Raw genomic sequence first — 21,229 nt, 5'->3', positions numbered from 1 at the left:
GTGTAATACAATAAATAAACTGTTAATGTAAAAAAATAAAAAATAAAAATATAATTGTGTGTCCCGGTTTCTAAGGACTGTAATTACCCTATGGACTTTGTGTCTCTTGTGCAGTGTTTTTAAGCGCCAGGTATCTGTGTTTTATTTGCAATTCTGTTACATGTAAGTTTATGAGAGACTTACTCCATGAGACACCTTGGCAGCTTTTGATATCTCCAGCAGGTATCATCATTATTTATCACAATTAGTAGCACTGTTTATTTTTCACTTACAAATCACTTTTATTTTTTGTATTAGTATTGTGATTGTTTAAATTCACAGTTGTGTAGCACTCACATATATTTAGGTCGAGCGCTATTTAGTTTAGGGTCTTATTTCACTAGCATATGTTTTACCAAAGAGGGAGGGATGCATTTTACAGCATGTGCCGAACTAGAAAGGTGTGGCGTTATCATGTAAATCTCTAGTGTGATATATATGTATATTGTTTTAAAACACCAAGTCAGCTGCAGTTGACACATAACAGCTTGTCTAAAACTCATTATTCTTGTTTTCAATTTGTGTTTACTTATTTGTTTGAAGGAACACAGCTTTCCAGCAGCACAGAGCTAGTGAACCAGCGCCTCCAATCAGAAAGGGCTTCTCAGGAACTAATCGCAGGCTGGCTTCCTTGTTCAATCTGCTGCATGCAGTTTGGAGGAGGGGCATGGGAGGAGGAGAGAAAGTGGCCTCCCTACAGGGATAGGATCGGACTGTCACCAGAGAAGCCCTCCCTCTTCTTATTTCTTTCTCTCCGACCCTCCTCCCTCTGACACCATCCACCTCTTGCTGTGGTGACAGTAGGAGGAGCAGAGACATTATTAGCAGCCTTTTGCAAAAAGAAAAAAAAAAAAAAGTTCCTTTTCATTCAGTATAACAGGTCTTGAACATGGCAGAGCAGCCAGTGTGTGCAGCTCAGGTGAACCCCAGCCCTGGCACTCAGGGTAGCTGCTGCATCGGTGCCCTGGGAGGCATTGGCAGTAGTAACAGCAGCAGCAGTAGCAGTGTCCCTTTGCTCTTCTGCTTCTCAGTGTTCGCGCGGCCCTCCTCGGTGCCGCTCGGCTCCAGCTATGAGGTCCTGATCCAGAAGTTCCTCAGCCTGTACGGGGAGCAGATAGACATGCAGCGCAAGTTTGTCGTGCAGCTGTTCGCGGAACAGTGGGGCCAGTACATTGACCTGCCCAAGGGGTACCTGGTCAGCGAGAGATGCAAAGTCAGGCTGGTGCCCCTGCAGAATCAGGTCAGTGGTTACAGGTGCGCTGGGTACAGGGCAGAGGCAGGGCTGCATTGGAGTAAGGGCTGCATTGGAGGAAGGGGGTAGTGGGAATAAGGATTGTATGAGCTACAGCTTTTTTTGCACAGTTATTGTTATGTAAATGAAACATGAGGTATGTGTCCCATTTGACACTAGCTATGGCAGTATAAATTAATGCAGGAACAATTAAGGATTGTATGATGATCAGTTGCACTAAATTAAGCAATACGTGGTCATTTCACATACCCAATATTATTTGCAAATAGCCAAACTTGTTGCCTTGGTAGCAAAACAAACACCAATGATTAAAGCATCAAACTACACTCTCCACCCCCCCACCCTCTTTTTTTCTTTTTCTTTTTCTTTTATAAGTAAAGCATGTGGCATTGTATAATTCTATATTCTTACCTAAACTGGCAAACATTTGTTGCTCTTGTTATAAATCTGTCAAAATCCTGATTGTGTGCCTAACGAAATGTCCGCTTCTAACTATGCTGCAGTCAGTGAAATGCTGCCGCTGATATGTAACATTATACAGCTCAACCCCGTTATAACGCGATCCGTTACAACGTGAATCCGCTTATAACGCGATCCAAGCGTGGCTCCCAATTTTTGTATTTGTGCATACTTTACAACACGATTATTGGTATCTTAAATACTCTATTGTACAATGCATACAATTGTACATTATTTCTAACGCGATACGCTTATAACGCGGTGCGATTCTTTGGACTCCAAGCACAGCGTTATAAGGGGGTTGAGCTGTATTATTAAATGTAAAACATTACTGTTACAGCATTCAGAGCAATAGACAGTCTGCTCTTTGGAACTCAGCAACAGATTTGTTTGTGATACTTAGTTGTCAAAGGGCAGAACTAAAAAAGTTGTGTGAGAGCTTGTTTCAAGAGAGGAAATCGATACACTTTCTAAATGGTTGCTGTAGCGACCAAAAGGCGGATCAGTACATTAAAAAAAAAAACATTAATAATGGCATTAGGAGTTACAAAAAAATGCAAACAGTATTATCTAATACTACAGAACAACTAATTTATTAAAAACAAATACGTATAGGATTGTTCATGATTTGGTGCTTAATCTTTTGTCTAATAAACAAAAAACTATCTCTCCTGTCTCCTGCCCTAAATAAATCAGTGTCTGCCTCCAGAAGGTGATTAGCCAGAACGGGAGCTGCTTGCAATCACAGGCAGGTAGAAACAGCCATCAGAAATAAACCATCAGAAATTAAATTCTCAAAGGAATACTCCACAAAATCTGCTTAATAAGGCTGCGGCTGAGCGCGCTTAGTGCGTTAAATTCAATAAAAGTCAATGTGTCCGGCCACGCTCACGCGGCTCGTGCCCGTACTCTTGCTGGTGCATGGCGAGACAGATGAAATTGATTTCCAGGTGCGCTGAAGGGTCACATGACCTTCAGCAACCAATCAGCGCCAGTCATGGCACGGCCACGCCCACCCGCTCACCCTTGAAAAAAAAAAAGTTGTGTGTGCTGTGCACGCGCATAGTAAGTGAAACTTCTTTGACTTTTGTCACAGAAATTGACTTATAACGCGCGTGCTCGGCACACATGTGTCAGTCAGTGTATGTGTCAGTCAGTGAGTATGTATGTGTGTCAGTCAGAGAGTATGTATGTGTGTCAGTCAGAGAGTATGTATTTGTGTCAGTCAGAGAGTATGTATTTGTGTCAGAGAGTACAGTATGTATGTTTGTGTATGTATGTGTGTCAGTCAGAGATTATGTATGTGTGTCAGTCAGTGTGTGTATGTGTGTCAGTCAGTGTGTGCATGTGTGTCAGTCAGTGTGTGCATGTGTGTCAGTCAGTGTGTGTGTGTGTCAGTCTGTGTGTGTGTGTGTGTGTGTGTGTCAGTCAATGTGTGTGTGTGTCAGTGTATGTCTCTCTCTCTGTGTTGTGTGAATGTCTCTCTGTGTCAGTCAGTGAGTGTATGTGTGTCAGTCAGTGTGCGTGCATATGTGTGTCAGTGTGCGTGTGTGTGTGTGTGTGTGTCAGTCAGTGTGTGTATGTGTGTGTGTCAGTCAGTGTGTGTGTATGTGTGTCAGTCAGTGTGTGTGTCAGTCAGTGTGTGTGTGTGTGTCAGTGTGTGTGCATGTGTGTCAGTCAGTGTGTGTGTGTGTGTGTGTGTGTCAGTCAGTGTGTGTGTGTGTGTGTGTCAGTCAGTGTGTGTGTGTGTGTGTGTGTGTGTGTATATGTATGTGTGTGTGTCTGTCAGTGTATGTGTGTCTCTCTTTCTGTGTCCTGCCCCCTCTCTCCTGACTCCCCCCCCCCCCCCTCACAGACAGGCAGAGCTGCGGACCCGCGGCGGCTCTGCCTGAGACTCTCCTCCTCCCCTCACACCCCCTTACAGACAGGCAGAGCTGCGGACCCGCGGCGGCTCTGCCTGAGTCTCTCCTCCCCCCCCACCCCCCGGCGAGACGCGGCCGCACCGGGCACCGGGCAGATACCTTAATAAAGGCCCCCCCCTCCGGAAGTGCTGCGTGGGCAGAGGCAGTGTTGGCGGGGGAAGGGGGGCAGCGCGTCATCGTCAGCGGGAGCTGGCTTCGAGGGGAGCGCTGCAGCGATCCCCTTCTGATGGTGCTGTGGGGAACGCAGCTCACTCTACCCCCCCCAGTTCCATGCCTCGGCCGAGGGAGGTCAGCAGGGAGTGGCGGCAATTAAATTTTGAGGGCTAGCGCCGCCGCATGTCAGTGGGTGGGGGGAGCAGAGCTCGTTAGGAGCTGCGGCGGCGAGTAAATGTTGAGCGGGTGGGGGGGACCGTTTGGGGGGGAGCAAAGATGGTTGGGAGCGGCGCCGGCGGCTGTCGCCGCCGCCGCCGCCGCATATGATTTGCCAGAACACAGCCTGGCCTCAACTGCCAGCACTGTGACGTCAGCACTTTGACGTCACATCCGTTTCATTTTCTATCCCCACAATCCATTTTTGTCCCATTAGAAATGAGGTGCCACTAAAGAAGTTTCACTTCAAAAAAATATGCAGGACAGCCGAGCACTCATGCTTGGAGAGTTGGTGACGTCACCGCTCTCAAGCATGAGCGTGCTCAGTGGCAGTGTGGCCGCAGCCTTATGTTCTGCAAAGCTATGAAGAAGCTTGGGAGCAGTGATAATTAACCTGTGGCTCCCTTGACACATTTGGCTCAGGAAGGCCCTCTAATTGTATTTTTTTTGTATTGAACACTGGAGAATGAAAGAATATTTCACGCAGCAAACAGAATAAAGAAAATGGTTATAGTACGGAGATATTTGAAATTGGCGGTGAATTGCAGGTATTTCCGTACTACAACCAGTTTTTTCAATTCATGGCTAAGGTGAATCTTTTCATGCTACAGTAATTGTTTATCACCACTTTACAGCGTCACCCAAAGCACACACACGCACCTGCAACCCACTGTCTCTGGATTCATAAAATTAGCCGCGTTATTCATCATCTGTCAATTGTGTCATCAACTGTCATTGTGTTTTGTTCCCCAAAGTTATGTTATAATATACTTTCATTATATACACAGACCAGCATACAGTAGCTGTTGACGAGGTATGGATGTTCCTGGTTGGATTGCTGCTTTAATATCTAGGGAACCTTTGGATCTTAAACAATTTGATCTGATTTTCCTTTTCCTTCCTCCAGCTGACTACACTTGGGAACCTTACACCTTTAAGTACTGTGTTTTTCTGCTGCGACATGCAAGAGAGGTTTCGGCCTGCGATCAAATATTTTGGAGATATAATTAGTGTAGGACAAAGATTGGTAAGTACAGTTTGCCTTGAAACGCCTATCACAATATAGGAAGAGGATATTCAAGATGTACTGTGTATTTTAATGACTATATTTAAACTGGATATACTTTTAATTTTAGCTCCAAGGTGCACGCATATTAGGAATACCAATTATTGTCACAGAGCAGTATCCTAAAGGACTAGGAAGCACCGTGCAAGAACTTGATCTAACAGGAGTTAAGCTTGTGCTCCCAAAAACAAAGTTTTCCATGGTTTTACCAGAAGTTGAAGCAGCGTTGGCAGAAATCCCTGGAGTGCGCAGTGTTGTCTTATTTGGAGTGGAGGTGCGTTTGATCACAGTTCTCTTATGTGTTTTTTTTTCCAGCAAGGTTAGATTTTCCTTTTAGAGTTTATGCCAGCAAAGATACAATATGTATGAGTATTTTTGCATGGCTTCTACAGGTCCCCAAACCTGCTTTAGTCGCCTCATTGTCACGTCATACAGTGGTTAAGCTGCACACAAGGATTCTGGGTAGTTACAGGGGACATATCACTTTCAGCTCACTATCCACTTTATTCTATGAATTCCCTACACCTTTATTAAGCCTGGAACAGGGAAATGATATAATCTGTTGTACCACTCAGAAACAGGTCATTAGTTTGAGCTTGGTCACTGATTATAAACGGTGAAGCTGGTAGTGGTTGCAAACCAGACAATACATGCGTATCATTTTTGTGTATAATTAAATAGCATCATCTGCCTGGGGCTAAAATATATGATTTACTGTTATAACACTTCTGTTGCCAAAATGTTACCGTTTTCTAATTCACTAGCGACATATTATTACAATTTGTACATCTGAACAATGGGCTGTATCTGTTGCTTTGCATTATTGGTCAACACTGATAAATTATGTTTATCATTCTGTAATTCATGACTGCATTTTGTTACTTAATATTACGCTGATTTTAGTTTTTCACAATTTTAAGGAGATGTCACTTCTCTAGTTGGGAAACCAAGACCTCTCTGTTTAAAATGCTAAATATATGTATTTACTTTGGTTGTGCATTTTCACACTTTTAAACATCTGTTTTTTTTTACACCAGACTCACGTGTGCATTCAACAAACAGCATTGGATTTAGTTGGTAGAGGTGTTGAAGTTCATATTGTGGCCGATGCATCCTCCTCAAGAAGTATGATGGACAGAATGTTTGCCTTAGAGGTAAGATTAGCAATGAGCTTTAAAAAACTTAGGGAGGTAAACTTTTTAATACCATTATATTCGTTAATGAGTAATACATTTTGAGCAACATTGTTGAATAAGGTAAGCACAATCTTAGTTTAAGCTATGTAATCATTATACCCTGTTATTCATGCTTTGGCAATACTGAAATGTTCTTTCGTCATGCCAATAAAGCTGATATGATTTGATTAAAGAAGCCATCTGCACTGATCGATTCCTTTTTGTGCAGATATAGGAAGTGTCTGGTACTGCTGCGGCCAGCTTTAAGCTAACAAATGCCCGTAATTTTCCGGGGCTTTTTTCGGTTGGCGCCGAACTTGGCCGCGCGCCAGCCGCATCTTCCCTTCCTCCCTTCCTCCGGTCCACGACCCCTGGCTGCTCCGCCTCTGCTTCCCCTGATCCCCCACATCCCCCACAGATACAGCGTGATCCCCAGTGTCACGGATGCCTTCGGGATGCCGGCGGAACGGAGGCAACGGAGGCACCAGTGCCGCGCGGCACGCATCGGGGAAAAACCGCGCCTGCACGCGGTTTTAAATTACCCGCGGTGGCGGCCGCTTTAGACTCAGGGCGGCCGCCAGTGTAGGTCAGAATGGAGCTCTGACTTGGGCCCAGTGCCATCTGAGGTTACCATGCTAGTTAGTTTGTAAACATGGTAAAAGAAGACATGGAAAGGGGTTGTGTGATCTCATTGTATGTAACAGAAAAAGCATGTACAGGTAAATCCTCCACCCTCTTCTTTTGCCTTCCCGTATCCTCATTCGCTCTCTGACAGAGACGGAATGAATTAAGGTTAGAGAAAACAATTCACAAAGTTGTGTTTGTTGGTAAAACTTGCAAATGTAAATACAACTGTATGCTCATCTGCATGTCTTAGGCAGTTCTGCAACCCCGCCTTTCCCCATTATCACCCAGCACACAGCACTTCCACTGCAGCAAGGGATTCTGGGAAATGACATGCAAATGAGCACACAGTGCCACTTTTTGCTTCAAAAACCATTGATAAAACTTGAAACAGGAAAACTCACATGACCATGCCCTCTGCTGGTCATAGCTCAAATGAACACATTAATTATGCAATTCTTTTTAGATGGCTGGCTCATTTTTTGCTTTTTTATCTATCACAGTCTGTTTTGCAAAGGGTCGTGTGAAATTGGAACTCTTTGGTATAACATATGTAATGGTGTTTCCCCCCCTCCCTCCCCCCAATCACAGATAGGGGCCATTACGGGGTGTATGTGGTGCATAGTTGATGGTAACAAGAGGGCTAAGTCGTCCGTGATGACTTTGGGACACAGGATCAGGCTTCTGGGGTTCATACCCCACATAATACTTAGCCGTGCAGCGCCTCAATCTGCCGTAGGCACCAGGAATATATGGAGATGATCTCCCATGGTAGAAGTTGTACTCTCCCCGAGTTATATTACACACCAGGCCAGAGATATATTGCAAACGGGAACGGTTTATTACTACATACTTTGCAGCAACCAACAGCTACCCAGCAGTCGTCTGCCGGATACAGTCTCCTTAAATCAAGGGCACCCTCAGCTGTCCTAACTCTTCCACACCTCCCAAGCGGAGGCAGAGGTATAATCACACTCACTCCTCTCCGTAGGGAAGAGCACATGGGAAGGCCCAAATCTCAGGCTCCCAGTCATGTGACCTGCCTTCCTCAGAGGGAAGGAACAACCTCCAAATTTAGGGCGGTCCTGCCCTTAAGTACAGCCAGAAGGCGGGCACCCCGTTGTCCCAGCTACAACAGGATGTGCCACCCCCTGCTGTCAAGTGCAGTACCAAAGGTGAAGGGGAAAACCCCATACCAACTACTGGCAACCTGATAGTACCAGGGTTTACTGCCAGCCCATTGGGTAGAATAGTAGCCAGGGGGTGACCCTGTTTCACATAAAAAAAAGTAAACTTTTCTTAACGTTTTTAAAAAGTAAAGAGCGAGGCACATTTCCCTCAAACATACTATAACATAGGCACGTGACAGGTAGGATCCCCCCCGACTATTACTATTAAAACTAGAACCAAGAGGAGGAGTCGTCAGGTGCCACAGAGAAGGGCGCAATACGGACCGACAGCAGATCTTCCACTACCGAAGAACATGGTGGCAGTCCATTCCCTCTCCCCCTCCCCCCCCTCCTTTCCCCTCCTTGTTGTTTTTTCCCTCTGTTGTCTAGTCTTCGGTCCGGTGAGTCAGGTTTGTCTAGTCATGTGAGTGTATGTTGTTAGTCCCTTGTTGCTTTTGAGTGATTTTACCCTCGATAGTGAGAGTGAAAAGGGTAAACCTCGGGGGGTTTCAATTTGTTTTACCATGGGATGTGGCATAATGTACCTGTTGTAAAACCCAATAAAAATCTTGAAGTTAAAAAAAAAAAAAAAAAGTAAAGAGCGAGGCACATTTCCCTCAAAAAGGTATGACTCCTGCATCTTTGTTTCTAGAACATCCTACAGCCTCATAAACATGCTCTTTGTCAAGGATAAATTCAACTTGTTCAAGAAAGCCATTGGCCTTTTTTTTGTTTGCTCCAAACTCAATAGAGCTTTCTGATTGGAGCTTACACAATAAGGCACATTTTCGATCTCTGCTGCTAACATGTCTTCGTCTCCTGTTAATCTGTCTATAGGTGTAGCTCAGGGCTATGTTCGTGGGAATCTCCTTTTCTCTCTCTACACACTATCTCTTGGTGACCTTGTCAACTCTTTTGGCCTTAGATATCATCTCTATGCAGATGATACGCTGATAAATATCCACCCCTACCTTCACACCTGCAATCCAGTTCTCATTCTCTGATTGCCTCCGGCTATATCCACGTGGATGGTGTCACGCATGTATGCCCGCAGACATGGCAAGAGGAGAAGTTCGCCAATTGTTGGGAAACGGTAGACAGCTGGTTGCTGACAAACTGTAAGGCCTCTAAGGAAATACTCGTACCCACCTCAGGGGGTTATGCTTTTGTTAGGCTCTGCATAATGTCACGCCTGTATGCCTGCAGACCTGGCAAGACCCCAGTACTGAGGTGGGAAAGGTATTACACCACACACCCACAGCAGTGGGAGCAAGCCCGGAGTGTGGTATAGCATTGCTGGGCCTGTAGAAAGAGTAGTTATTGTTACTTGCAACGTCCTTAATAGTATGCGTAGGGATAGTCGTGTCCGTGTGCCAATGTCCAAGGGTTCCAGAGGGTAGAGTCGTCAGGGTCCAAAGCCAGGTCCAAAGGTTCCACAGAGCAGCGTGGTCGAGGGCGTAGCAAGGTTCAAAGGGGTACAGAGAGCAGAGTAGTCCAGAGCAAGCAGGGTCAAAGCCAGGGAAATCCAAAGGTAAAACACAGGAACAGGATATAGCAGGGACACAGAAGGAGCACAGCATAGGTCAGCACACAGAGAAACAGGAACTATGCAAAGCGAGGAAGAAGTGGACAGACAGGGATTATAAAGGAAGGTGCACCAATGACAGAGAGGGGAGGAGCAGAGAGAGAAGTGGGAGAAGATAGGGATTGGTCAGGAATAAGAGAGGAGGAGACAGAAGGGGCAATCAGGGGAGTAACCGGTAGGGATTGGGAGGAGCTGTCAGGGTCGTGGCAGGGTAGAGAAAAGGAGCGTGTGCGCGCGCCCTCTGTAAGTTGAGGGTGCGCACGCACAAGCTGTGAAAGCGAGATGGTCCGCAGGGACCGGGAGGAGGACGTAGAGGGCGGACAGAGCCCGGAGGAGGGGCGCGTGCCCTGCATGAGCGGAGGAGGTGCGCGCACAGGCCGCATCACCAGGCGCTCGGAGCACCGCGCTGCGGGGACCGTACAGGAGGGAGGCAGAGGAGCAGACGGGGCCGCCAAGGATGGCAAGGTATTGCTCGTGGGCGCAATGGGTGACTGGGAGCGGGGAGCGCTATTGCAGGGGCTCGGGGACCGTACGAGTGCGCGAGGTCTGCGGGGCAAGCGCTGAGGAAGTGGGAAAGAGGTAGAAGGAACGGGACAGGAGTGGGACAGGGTAGAAGGTGTAACAGGAGATGGGACAGGGGAAGATAAGGAAGGGGAAGGAATCCCCTAGATCATCACAGTATCCCCCCCTTGAGGATTGATCTCAGAGCGATCCAACCAGGGCTTGAGGGGAAACTTCCGGTAAAAATGGAGAAGAAGTCTTGGGGCGTGAATATGGCGTGCTGGAACCCAAGAACGTTCTTCCGGACCGTAACCTTTCCAGTGCACCAAGAACTGCAGATTATTCTTCGACCAGCGGGAGTCAATAATAGACTGGATCTCATATTCTTGTTGGCCAAGAGTGGAGACAGGATTGGGTTTCCGAGAGGGAACAGGAAAGTGAGGACTGGTATGAAGGGTTTGAGAAGGGAGGCATGAAAGACTGAAGGAATCTTCATGGTCGCAGGCAGTTCAAGGCGGTAGGCCACAGGATTGACTTTTTCCAAAATTTTGAATGGGCCTAGGAATCTAGGAGATAATTTCAGAGAAGGTGTTTTCAGCCTAATATTTTTGGAGGATAACCACACTTGGTCGCCGGGTTTGAAGGAGGGCCCAGTATGACGATCACGGTCAGCTTGGGTCTTTTGTTTGGCCACTGCCGATTGTAAGGTCTTGAGGATCCTTTTCCAAGATTCTTGAAGGTTGACAACATGAGAATCGGCCGCAGGAACGCCCGAAGGAGAAGGCGAGAGAGGGAGGCTACTGGGATGGAAACCGAAATTGATAAAGAATGGGGACTCCTGAGTAGACTCGTTTCTTAGAGAGTTTATGGCGAATTCGGCCCATGGCAGAATATCCACCCAGTTATCTTGTGAGTCCGAGATGAAACATCTTAAATATTGTTCAAGGGTTTGATTCATCCTCTCTGTTTGACCATTGGTTTGAGGATGGTATCCTGAAGAAAACAAAAGCGAGATTCCGAGTCTTTGAGAAAAAGCCCGCCAAAACTTCGAAATGAACTGTGATCCACGGTCAGAGACAATAGAAATGGGAACGCCGTGTAACCTAAAAATTTCTTTGGCGTAGACATCGGCCAAGGTGGCAGAATTAGGAAGACCCTTGAGGGGAATAAAGTGTGCCTGTTTTGAGAACCTGTCAACTACAACCAGAATGGTGTTCATCCCTTTGGAAATGGGCAGCTCAACAATGAAATCCATTGAAATGTGTTTCCAGGGTTGTTCCGGAATGGGAAGAGGTAAGAGAATTCCAGAAGGTTTGTGATGGATTGTCTTACTCTGGGCACATACAGGACAAGCGGTGGTAAAGTCCAGAATGTCCTGATTCATCTTAGGCCACCAAAAAGTCAGTTTGATGAGATCTGCTGTTCTTTTGAAGCCTGGATGACCGACTGCTCTGGAAGAATGACCCCAAAGTAAAACTTTATGGCGAATGCGTGGAGCTGCGTAAAGGCGACCGTCAGGTACCCTGAACCTGCTGGGAATGTGAGCTTGAGCCTTGTTGATCTCGTCCAAAACATCGAAGTTGTTCGCAGAAATAATACATTTGGCAGGGAGAATAGGTTCCGTGGTTTCGCTAGCATCGATTTTGGTGGCGAACTGGAGAGAGAGAGCATCCGCTTTAACATTCTTAGTACCCGGAATATATGAGATGGTGTAGTTAAAGCGGGAAAAGAAGAGAGGCCATCGGGCCTGGCGGGATCCCAAGCGACGAGTCCCCTAACTATATAACAAATTTTTGTGGTCAGTGAGAATAGCAACTGGTTCCTTGGACCCCTCGAACAGGTTTCTCCATTCTTGAAGAGCCAGTTTTATGGCCAAAAGTTCACGATTACCAACATCATAATTCCTTTCGGCAGATGAAAATTTCCGGGAAAAAAAACTACAGGGGTGAAGTTTCTCTTGCGGAGAAATCCTCTGGGACAGGACTGCACCGGCTCCTACGTCCGAGGCATCGACCTCCAAAGTGAAGGGGAGGGAGGTATCCGGATGACGAAGGATGGGTGCAGAAACGAAAGCCTTCTTAAGAACCTCAAAAGCATGAACCGCCTCAGGAGATCAGAAGCAACATCAGCGCCCTTCTGAGTCATGGCAGTGATGGGAAGCGCAATAGAAGAATTTTTCTTAATGAATTTCCTATAATAGTTGGCAAAGCCAAGAAAACGTTGCACAGCCTTGAGTGAATTAGGCAGTGGCCAATCGAGAACAGCTTTCAGTTTCTCTGGATCCATGGAGAAGCCTTGGCTGGAGATGATATAGACTAGGAAGGCTGTAGAAGACTGATGGAACAAACACTTCTCCATTTTCGCATATAGATGGTTAGAACGGAGTCTAGAAAGCACTAGCTTTGTATGTTGAATGTGTTCCTCCAAGTCTTTTGAAAAAAATTAGAATGTCGTCTAGGTAGACTATAACAAATGTTCCCAATACATCGCGGAAGATGTCGTTCATGAACTCTTGAAAAACGGCAGGGGCGTTACATAACCCAAAGGGCATAACAAGATATCCATAATGTCCAGAACGTGTGTTAAATGCCGTCTTCCACTCGTCCCCCTCCCTTATGCGGATAAGATTGTAGACACCTCTTAAGTCGAGCTTTGAGAAGATAGAGGCCCCCTGGAGACGATCGAACAGTTCTGAGATAAGCGGAAGAGGATAGCGGTTCTTCACCGTGATTTTATTGAGTCCGCTGAAGTCTATGCACGGCCTAAGCGATCCATCCTTCTTCTTCACAAAAAAGAAGCCAGTCCCGGCAGGGGAGGTAGAGTTGCGGATGAATCCCTTGTCCAAATTCTCCTGAATATAGGAATTCATGGCATCAGTCTCCGGGACGGAGAGTGGATAAGACTTCGACTTCGGCAGGACGGTACCTGGAATGAGATCAATAGGACAATCGTACGGACGATGTGGGGGAAGAATCTCCGCTTGTACCTTGTTGAACACATCTAGGTATTCATGATACACAGTAGGAAGGGTTAATAAATTGGAAGAAACAGCATCCAGGCCGGCCAGCACCGCAACAGGAGACTTCTGGGGAGCGGTATCAGTGGACGAGGGCCATTGGAGAGGCAGAACACCGGTCCAGTCAATATGCGGATTATGGAGTTGAAGCCAAGGTAATCCTAAAATAATTTGCACAGAAGGAGATTGAAAAATATCGAAGATGATTGACCCTGGCTGATGGCCATAAGGAGGTAATGTGAGAGGAATAGATTCCCAAATAATAAATGCCGGCTGGAGTGGTCGGCCGTCGATGGCCTCGAGGTCAATGGGAGTCTTCCTTCTGACCATGGGAATTTGGTTCTCTGAAGCGAACTTCTGGTCCAAGAAGTTACCACCCGAACCTGAGTCGATGAACGCTTCAACCTTCAGAAAAAGGTTCGGACCCTCCAACGTAGCATGAAGCATCAACTTCTTAGGGAGAGTTTCAGGAGGAGAGGGGCAAGGAGAGACAGTACCCAGTAGAAGCCCCTCTACCTTTACTGGGTATGCCTGTTTCCCGGCTTCAGAGGACAATTCTGGAGACGATGTTCCGGAGAGGCACAATAGTCGCCAAGTCGTCTTTGAACGTATCCGTGAGTCCATGCCAGTATGCGGCAGCGAGTGCCTCATCATTCCACTGGACTTCAGCGGCCAGCGTGCGGAACTCGATGGCGTATTTGGCAGCGGATCTTCGGGCCTGAGAAATGTGAAAAAGAGAAAAAGCGGCTGTCTCACGCCGTGCAGGGGTATCAAATACAAGTTGAAACTCGTGTCTGAAAAGAGCGTAATCTTGGGTTACTTCACTTTTGCGCTCCCACAGGGGAGAAGCCCAGGCGAGAGCGTCTCCGGTTAACAAGGCGTAGATATATGCTACTTTTGGCGCGGCCAGTAGGAAACAGGGAGGGGGATATCTCAAACTGCACCTCGCACTGGTTTAAGAAACCGCGGCAGGTGAGGGGGTCCCCATTGTAACGGTTAGGTGAGGGAATCCGGGGCCCAGAATTGGAGTAAGTCATGGCATGGGGGCCGTGAGATTCTCCTGAGGGGAGAAGTTCGCCAATTGTTGGGAAACGGTAGACAGCTGGTTGCTGACAAACTGTAAGGCCTCTAAGGAAATACTCGTACCCACCTCAGGGGGTTATGCTTTTGTTAGGCTCTGCATAATGTCACGCCTGTATGCCTGCAGACCTGGCAAGACCCCAGTACTGAGGTGGGAAAGGTATTACACCACACACCCACAGCAGTGGGAGCAAGCCCGGAGTGTGGTATAGCATTGCTGGGCCTGTAGAAAGAGTAGTTATTGTTACTTGCAACGTCCTTAATAGTATGCGTAGGGATAGTCGTGTCCGTGTGCCAATGTCCAAGGGTTCCAGAGGGTAGAGTCGTCAGGGTCCAAAGCCAGGTCCAAAGGTTCCACAGAGCAGCGTGGTCGAGGGCGTAGCAAGGTTCAAAGGGGTACAGAGAGCAGAGTAGTCCAGAGCAAGCAGGGTCAAAGCCAGGGAAATCCAAAGGTAAAACACAGGAACAGGATATAGCAGGGACACAGAGGGAGCACAGCATAGGTCAGCACACAGAGAAACAGGAACTATGCAGAGCGAGGAAGAAGTAGACAGAGAGGGATTATAAAGGAAGGTGCACCAATGACAGAGAGGGGAGGAGCAGAGAGAGAAGTGGGAGAAGATAGGGATTGGTCAGGAATAAGAGAGGAGGAGACAAAAGGGGCAATCAGGGGAGTAACCGGTAGGGATTGGGAGGAGGAGTCAGGGTCGTGGCAGGGTAGAGAAAAGGAGCGTGTGCACGCGCCCTCTGTAAGTTGAGGGTGCGCGCGCACAGACTTTGAAAGCGAGATGGCCCGCAGGGACCAGGAGGACGACGTAGAGGGCGGACAGAGCCCAGAGGAGGAGCGTGTGCGCACGCCCTGCGTGAGCGGAGGGGGCGCGAGCACAGGCCGCGTTACCAGGCGCTCGGAGCACCGCGCTGCGGGGACCGTACAGGAGGGAGGCAGAGGAGCGGACGGGCCGCCAAGGATGGCAAGGTATTGCTCGTGGGTGCAACGGGTGACTGGGAGCGGGGAGTGCTATTGCAGGGGCTCGGGGACCGCACGGGTGCGCGAGGTCTGCGGGGCAAGCGCTGAGGAAGTGGGAAAGAGGTAGAAGGGACAGGAGTGGGACAGGGTAGAAGGTGTAACAGGAGATGGGACATGGGAAGATAAGGAAGGGGAAAGAATCCCCTGGATCGTCACAGATGGTGCTTCGCTGCCTTAAACTTAATAGGTCTAAAACTGATTTCATATCTTCCCCCTAACCTGGCATAATATCCCATTTTTCCATCACAGTAAACGATACTAACATCTCTCCTGTCGCCAAAGCATGTTGCCTAGAGTGAAATTTTACTCCTCCCTTTCCTTCATTCAGATTCATGGCACAACTAAAATTTGTCGCTTTTTCCTCCTTAATATTGTCAAGCTCAGCCCTTTCCTCTGTGAATCTACTGCTAAAACTCTAATGCATGTCCTTATCCTCTCTGCATTATTGTAACATACTCTCTCTGCCTCACAACTTTATTAATTTGCAATCTAACCAAAATTCTGCTTCTAGAATAATTTAACTTTTTCCCAAAACAGTCTCTGCCCATCTCCTCCTTAAATCCCTTTCCTGGCTTTTCATCACATTTTGGATCACCTACACAGTTCCCCTCCTTACCTTCAAGGCTCTCCACTCTTCTGTTCCTCCCTACATATCAGCTTCTATCTCTCGTTATACCCCTGCTCTTCTCTTGCACTCTACCCATAACTGCGTCCTTTGTATCCCTGGCACCTCTACTGCTCTCTTTGACCTTACACCTTTTTCCCTCACTGCCCCTTATCTGTGGACCTCCATCACACTTGGTATACAAGCACCTTCACTCCCCACCTTTAAGTCAAACCTTAAAACTCACCTCTTAAAGGAAGCATTTCAATAGCCTATATTCATGGCTACTGTTCAACCCCCACAGTTGCACCTACCAACCATTGTGGCCAAGCAGTGCCATCTACTGTCTCTGTAAATCTCCCAACATACCATTTAGAGTGTAAGCTCTCCAGGGCAGGGATTTCTTATCATATTGTCTGATTTTGTTTGTTGCACTTATCGTATTATAATTCCCTTTGCTGTAGTTTCTCATTTGTAAAGCACTGAGTCCACTGTGGTCGCTATATAAATAAAGATATACATACAGGCCATTGTCTTCAATGTGTCATGTGTCACTTCATATTGATTTTATAGAAAAAAATAAGTATTTGGTGAATGCAACAATAATGTACCCTTTTAAATGTTTAGATCTGAGAATGAACATTTTAACACCCAAGAGACTGTTTAATTACATATTTGTGTAACATATAAGGCCTTTCCTTACAGGTTAAGGTGTGTGTATATTATTAAGCTTCTAGATCCAATTTCATCAATATGTTTTCATATGTCCCTGTGCAATTGATAAACAATAGATGATAAAAATGCTAAATGCTAAAATATGGTTTGAATCTCATGTCTCTATTCATGTTACCGTGGGAAAAGTATTTATTTCCCTTTACTTTAGTCCACAAATATTGTTTGTGCAACACTCTAATTATGCATTTTGCCTGCTAAATTTTGTGTTCCGTGTCTATAGTGCTACATAAGTTAAAGCATATTTGGGCATAATTACGAATTGTTGCTATGCCAAAAGATCCCTTTTGAATGATTTCTTACAGCTCACTTGAATATGTATCATACAGCGCCAAAAGGTGTATGCAGTTAATATTGCCCATTATGTATATGAATACAAATGACATTGGTAGGGAAGAGGGTACATTCATGCACCAATAGATTTTCTCTGTCTTGTGAGATAGTTCAGGGGGGTCAGAAACAGATCTCCAGCAGCACTGGAGTTGTCGCATCAAGCTTTGTGTAGGTAAAAAAAAAAAACCTTAGTCTTCCTAAATAGAAAATTTGGAGACGCAAAGTTATTGTAAGCACATTAAAGTCTGTTATTTTTAGGAGTTGTCTCTAGACCAGTGCTATTTTTAAGTGAAGTATGCATAGATATTGATAGTGTTGTGATGACAAGTAACAGAGCATGTGTGAATTAACGGACAGGAGGTGACGCGGTTTGTTATAACTTACATTAAACATAACTGGAATGTAATGTACACATTCAGGATTTATTTAATAGGTATGTTAAAGCAATCTTCTTTTAGATGCAGCATCCTGACCAGTATGTAAAGCTCATGTTGCCACGATTCCCTCAGAACATTTTGTATCAGTTTGTGTCAGTTTTTTTCTTATGTCTTTGTCCTTCTACTTAATGTAACTACTGTTTACCCACTGTATGGCTCTTTATAAATAAATAATATAATATTGTCTTGAATGAGGAATCTTTAGTCAAGGAGGAAGAATACAAATGATACATATTTAGGTAAGTATCAGGACTCTTGCTGATAAATTGAAAGTGGGCTGCAGTGATCCGAAAAATAACTATACAAATAAAAAAGGGATGATCTCCTCTTGTTTCAAGAGTGATTAATTGATCAACACATCCAGACTACGGAAGGGTGCAGTGTATTACTTTAATACATGGAGCTGCAGATCCTCGCTCCTAAGAAATGAATGAATATTGATTGAGTATTTTGTTTATCTGGAGGTTTCTTCCGTTTAGCTTTACTTGATGGTAAAGGTAAAGTACTGTTTGAAATTACATGCTTTCCAAATGTTCTTTATCAGCAGTAAATGTAAACAGCATTGGGAAACCACAGATTTTGTTAGATTACAAGTGGCAATCTACCCATTTAATCTTTGACTTTGTCTTGCAAATGTTGAAGAATCAGCCTATGTTGAATGGCTGCTGATGTACTGTATGGCAGCTTAGATGCATTAATGGTCAAATGTTGGTAGACACATTAAAGCATTGAATGACCCAACTAAATTGCAATCAGGCATATGAAATGCCCCCTGGTAGTGTTCGTACTAAGTCATTTACTAATTGTAGCATAGAGACAAATCCCATTTGCTTAATGAATGAATAATGTTGCGCTGACAGATACATTAAATAATGGAACCCCCTGCAGGCAAAAAATATCCTTACTTGTGCATTTGGAAACCATCAGACAAATTGTAGCTTATTTTTTTTATCCCATTATAATATTTTAAACCATTCTGGATTGGAAATGAATAGCATTAATTTGTGTGTAAAAAGGCTGTGTAACCAATGTTCCTGTTTTGCCGTGTTAGAATATTATATTTTTGTAGAAACCCACTCAGTTGAAACCACGGAGTCTTATACCCACAATGTTTATTTTCATGTGTATGATGTTGATTTTGACTTCTTGGAAGTCTTGTTGCTCAGCATTAGAAAAATCAAAATACAGTAGGCGAAGTGGATGTCTTGATGCCATTTTCATCTGGTAAATAGATGTTGGATGTACAGTACAAGCTGGTTTATGTGAGAATAATAAAGAACAAAGGAAGGCGATTTGATGAAATGTAGCCGGCTTTAATAACTTACTGAATTCTGTATGTTTATTCAGTAAAACTGATATTGCCACCATTTAAAAATGCAAAACCTCTTTGCAGCAAAATGCAACTGCATGGAGGGTATGTACATCCTAGCAGCGTAATAATGTTATGTTTATAATGTAATGTCCATGTATGTGGAGCTGTACTCATTATGGTGAGTGTATGTAGTTTAGTAATTGAGACACTAGGGGATAAATTAACTGGCCTAAGATCACTAGTAGTTTACTGAAGCTACTTGGCTACATTTCATTGAGTTTTGTAGCTGTGTATTCATGGTTTAGTTGTGTAGTAATTTACACTATAGACTTCTCTGTTCTACTGTACCAGTGCTGTATTTATCAAACAGACCCTTCTTCATGTTGCCTTTCGTTAGTTTTCTATGGAATTTGTCGAGCAACTTAGCCTCTTGTGTACTTTCAGATTGCCTGGTTCCGGTAATAGTGAATGTTGTAGAGGACTAAAGATTCCTTCAATAATCTTACTGAGAGAAGAAATAAAAAAACTGTATTGGGCCTAGCACCAACAAAATCAATAAAATAAAATGTTATCTGCTAAATGCTGCACATTTTTGATGCCCGTTAAAAAACGGCTTAAAATTGTATCCATGTGTTGAACGTTTTAGTGCAGCGTCTATGATGGTATTATTACTATTATTGGATTGTTACATGACTATTCTATCTTATTTTTAGCGCCTGGCACGGAATGGGATTATTATAACAACAAGTGAGGCTGTACTCCTGCAGTTAGTAGCTGATAAAGACCATCCAAAATTCAAGGAAATACAAAACCTTATCAAAGCAAGTGCTCCAGAGTCAGGACTCCTTTCCAAAGTGTAAAAAGAACATGATGGTAAAAGTGCAAATGGATTACCTGTGTTTTTCTCCAGGGCAAAATGATTCCAGTTTTGCAGGGTATTATTTGCATTGAAACCCATAGGATATTTTCATGGATTCTTCAGTTTTTGTTTTTTTTTGTTGTTGTATTTTTTTTTTCTTTTGTGTAAAATTAAAATGTTTGGTTGCTAAGAGAAGCATCATAAAGCACCTGGTAAAATTCAGGCATATAGTTATATAACCACAGCCATGTACACAGTGACATAACACAGACATACAGTATACCATATTCAACTAAACATAGATTATATGAAGTCCATTTTTTCTAAACCGGTTAAAAAAAAAATAAAGCAACATTATACCCGTGTGATGAATAGTTTAAACTGGAGTAATTTTTATGATGGAAGAAAACTGTAATAAAACATTGATGTAAAGTAAACCCACGTTCTATGTACCCTGTCTACCATGAAAATAAATAACATGCATTGGTGTAAACGTTGCAATGTGAGATTTTATAATACTGTACCTTATTTAAAATTAGTTCAAATAAGGAGCATGTGTATACTCCATCTCAATTGGAATAAATGTACTGTATGAAAATAGTTATTTTGTGAAATCTCTATATTGTGTACTTTGTATTTGTGTTGTTCCATTTTTGGTCAATTCTTGCTGAATAAAATTGTGTTCTTTTATTTAATGAGATTCTGATTTTACTCCTATCTATGATCGCTCTATCTATACATTTCTAAAAAGAAAGATAAGAAGTGCTACCTATATAATGGGATGGGTGAATGTGTGACATACTGTATACAGCTCAACCCCGTTATAACGCGATCCGTTACAAAGCGAATCCGCTTATAATGCGATGCAAGCGTGGCTCCCAATTTTTGTACTTATGAATTCTTTACAACACGATTATTCGTATCTTAAATGTACAATACATACAATTGTACATTATTTCTAACGCGATCCGCTTATAACGCGATGTGATTCTTTGGACCCCAAGCACAGCGTTATAAGGGGGTTGAGCGCTATATACAGTATGTATGTATGTTTGTACAGTGCTTGACAAATTACCCAAAAATCTACTCACCGAACAAAAAATATACTCGCCACCTAGCCCCGCCCCCAGTCCCGCTTTTAAAAAAAGAAATTGAATAAAATCCTAGAAAGAACTAATATTAGTTTTTTACATAAGTTTATTGTATTACATTTATACTTTACTACAATTAGTCCTTGTTACATAGTTACGTGTGTGTGTGCGTGTGTGTGTGTGTGTGTGTGTGTCAGATGACCTCACTAATCAACAAAAGCAGCAAAGGGGAGAACTTCCTAGTGATAATTTAGGAGAATTGGTTGGACTAATTAAAGAGTTAGTAAGTAAATTTGGATACTTCTGCAGTTGGTGGATCAGTTGTTTGTAGTTATCAAGATTTTAACAGGTCGGCTAGTATTAGAGTGCCTTCTAATGTAGCAGATACACATAGTTCAGTAGCCTCTGTATCAGCAATGGCAAACTGTATGTATTGCATTTGTCCATTAGGTATGCATTTGTCCAAAGAAACCGTTTGAAAGGTGGATTTTATGGTTATTCTGAATTGAATTCCATTAGATAAGGAGACCATGGAAAAGTTGATAAAAAGGCAGAGTTAAAATTAGATCCACCTGAT

The 21,229-nt window shown here is 44.3% G+C and overlaps 1 protein-coding gene across 1 annotated transcript; it reads left to right on the top strand.

The window, feature by feature from the left end:
- The first annotated feature begins 709 nt into the window (after positions 1-709).
- ISOC1 (isochorismatase domain containing 1) lies at positions 710-20,249 on the top strand. The gene is made up of 5 exons (XM_075600189.1): positions 710-1,279; positions 4,949-5,068; positions 5,178-5,381; positions 6,145-6,261; positions 19,416-20,249. Exons 1-5 carry the CDS (start codon positions 929-931, stop codon positions 19,560-19,562), a joined length of 939 nt encoding a protein of 312 aa, XP_075456304.1. The 5' UTR covers positions 710-928; the 3' UTR covers positions 19,563-20,249.
- Positions 20,250-21,229: the final 980 nt, after the last annotated feature.

The sequence above is a fragment of the Ascaphus truei genome, chromosome 1, assembly GCF_040206685.1.
Source record: "Ascaphus truei isolate aAscTru1 chromosome 1, aAscTru1.hap1, whole genome shotgun sequence".
Classification (NCBI taxonomy): Eukaryota; Metazoa; Chordata; class Amphibia; order Anura; family Ascaphidae; genus Ascaphus; species Ascaphus truei.
This window is presented reverse-complemented; position numbering and strand designations above follow the sequence as displayed.

Coding starts and splice junctions, on each gene's coding strand:
- ISOC1 (XM_075600189.1), top strand. CDS start 929: ATGGCAGAGCAGCCAGTGTGTGCAGCTCAGGTGAACCCCAGCCCTGGC. Junction 1,280..4,948: donor TGGTGCCCCTGCAGAATCAG/GTCAGTGGTTAC, acceptor TCCTTCCTCCAG/CTGACTACACTTGGGAACCT. Junction 5,382..6,144: donor TTGTCTTATTTGGAGTGGAG/GTGCGTTTGATC, acceptor TTTTTACACCAG/ACTCACGTGTGCATTCAACA.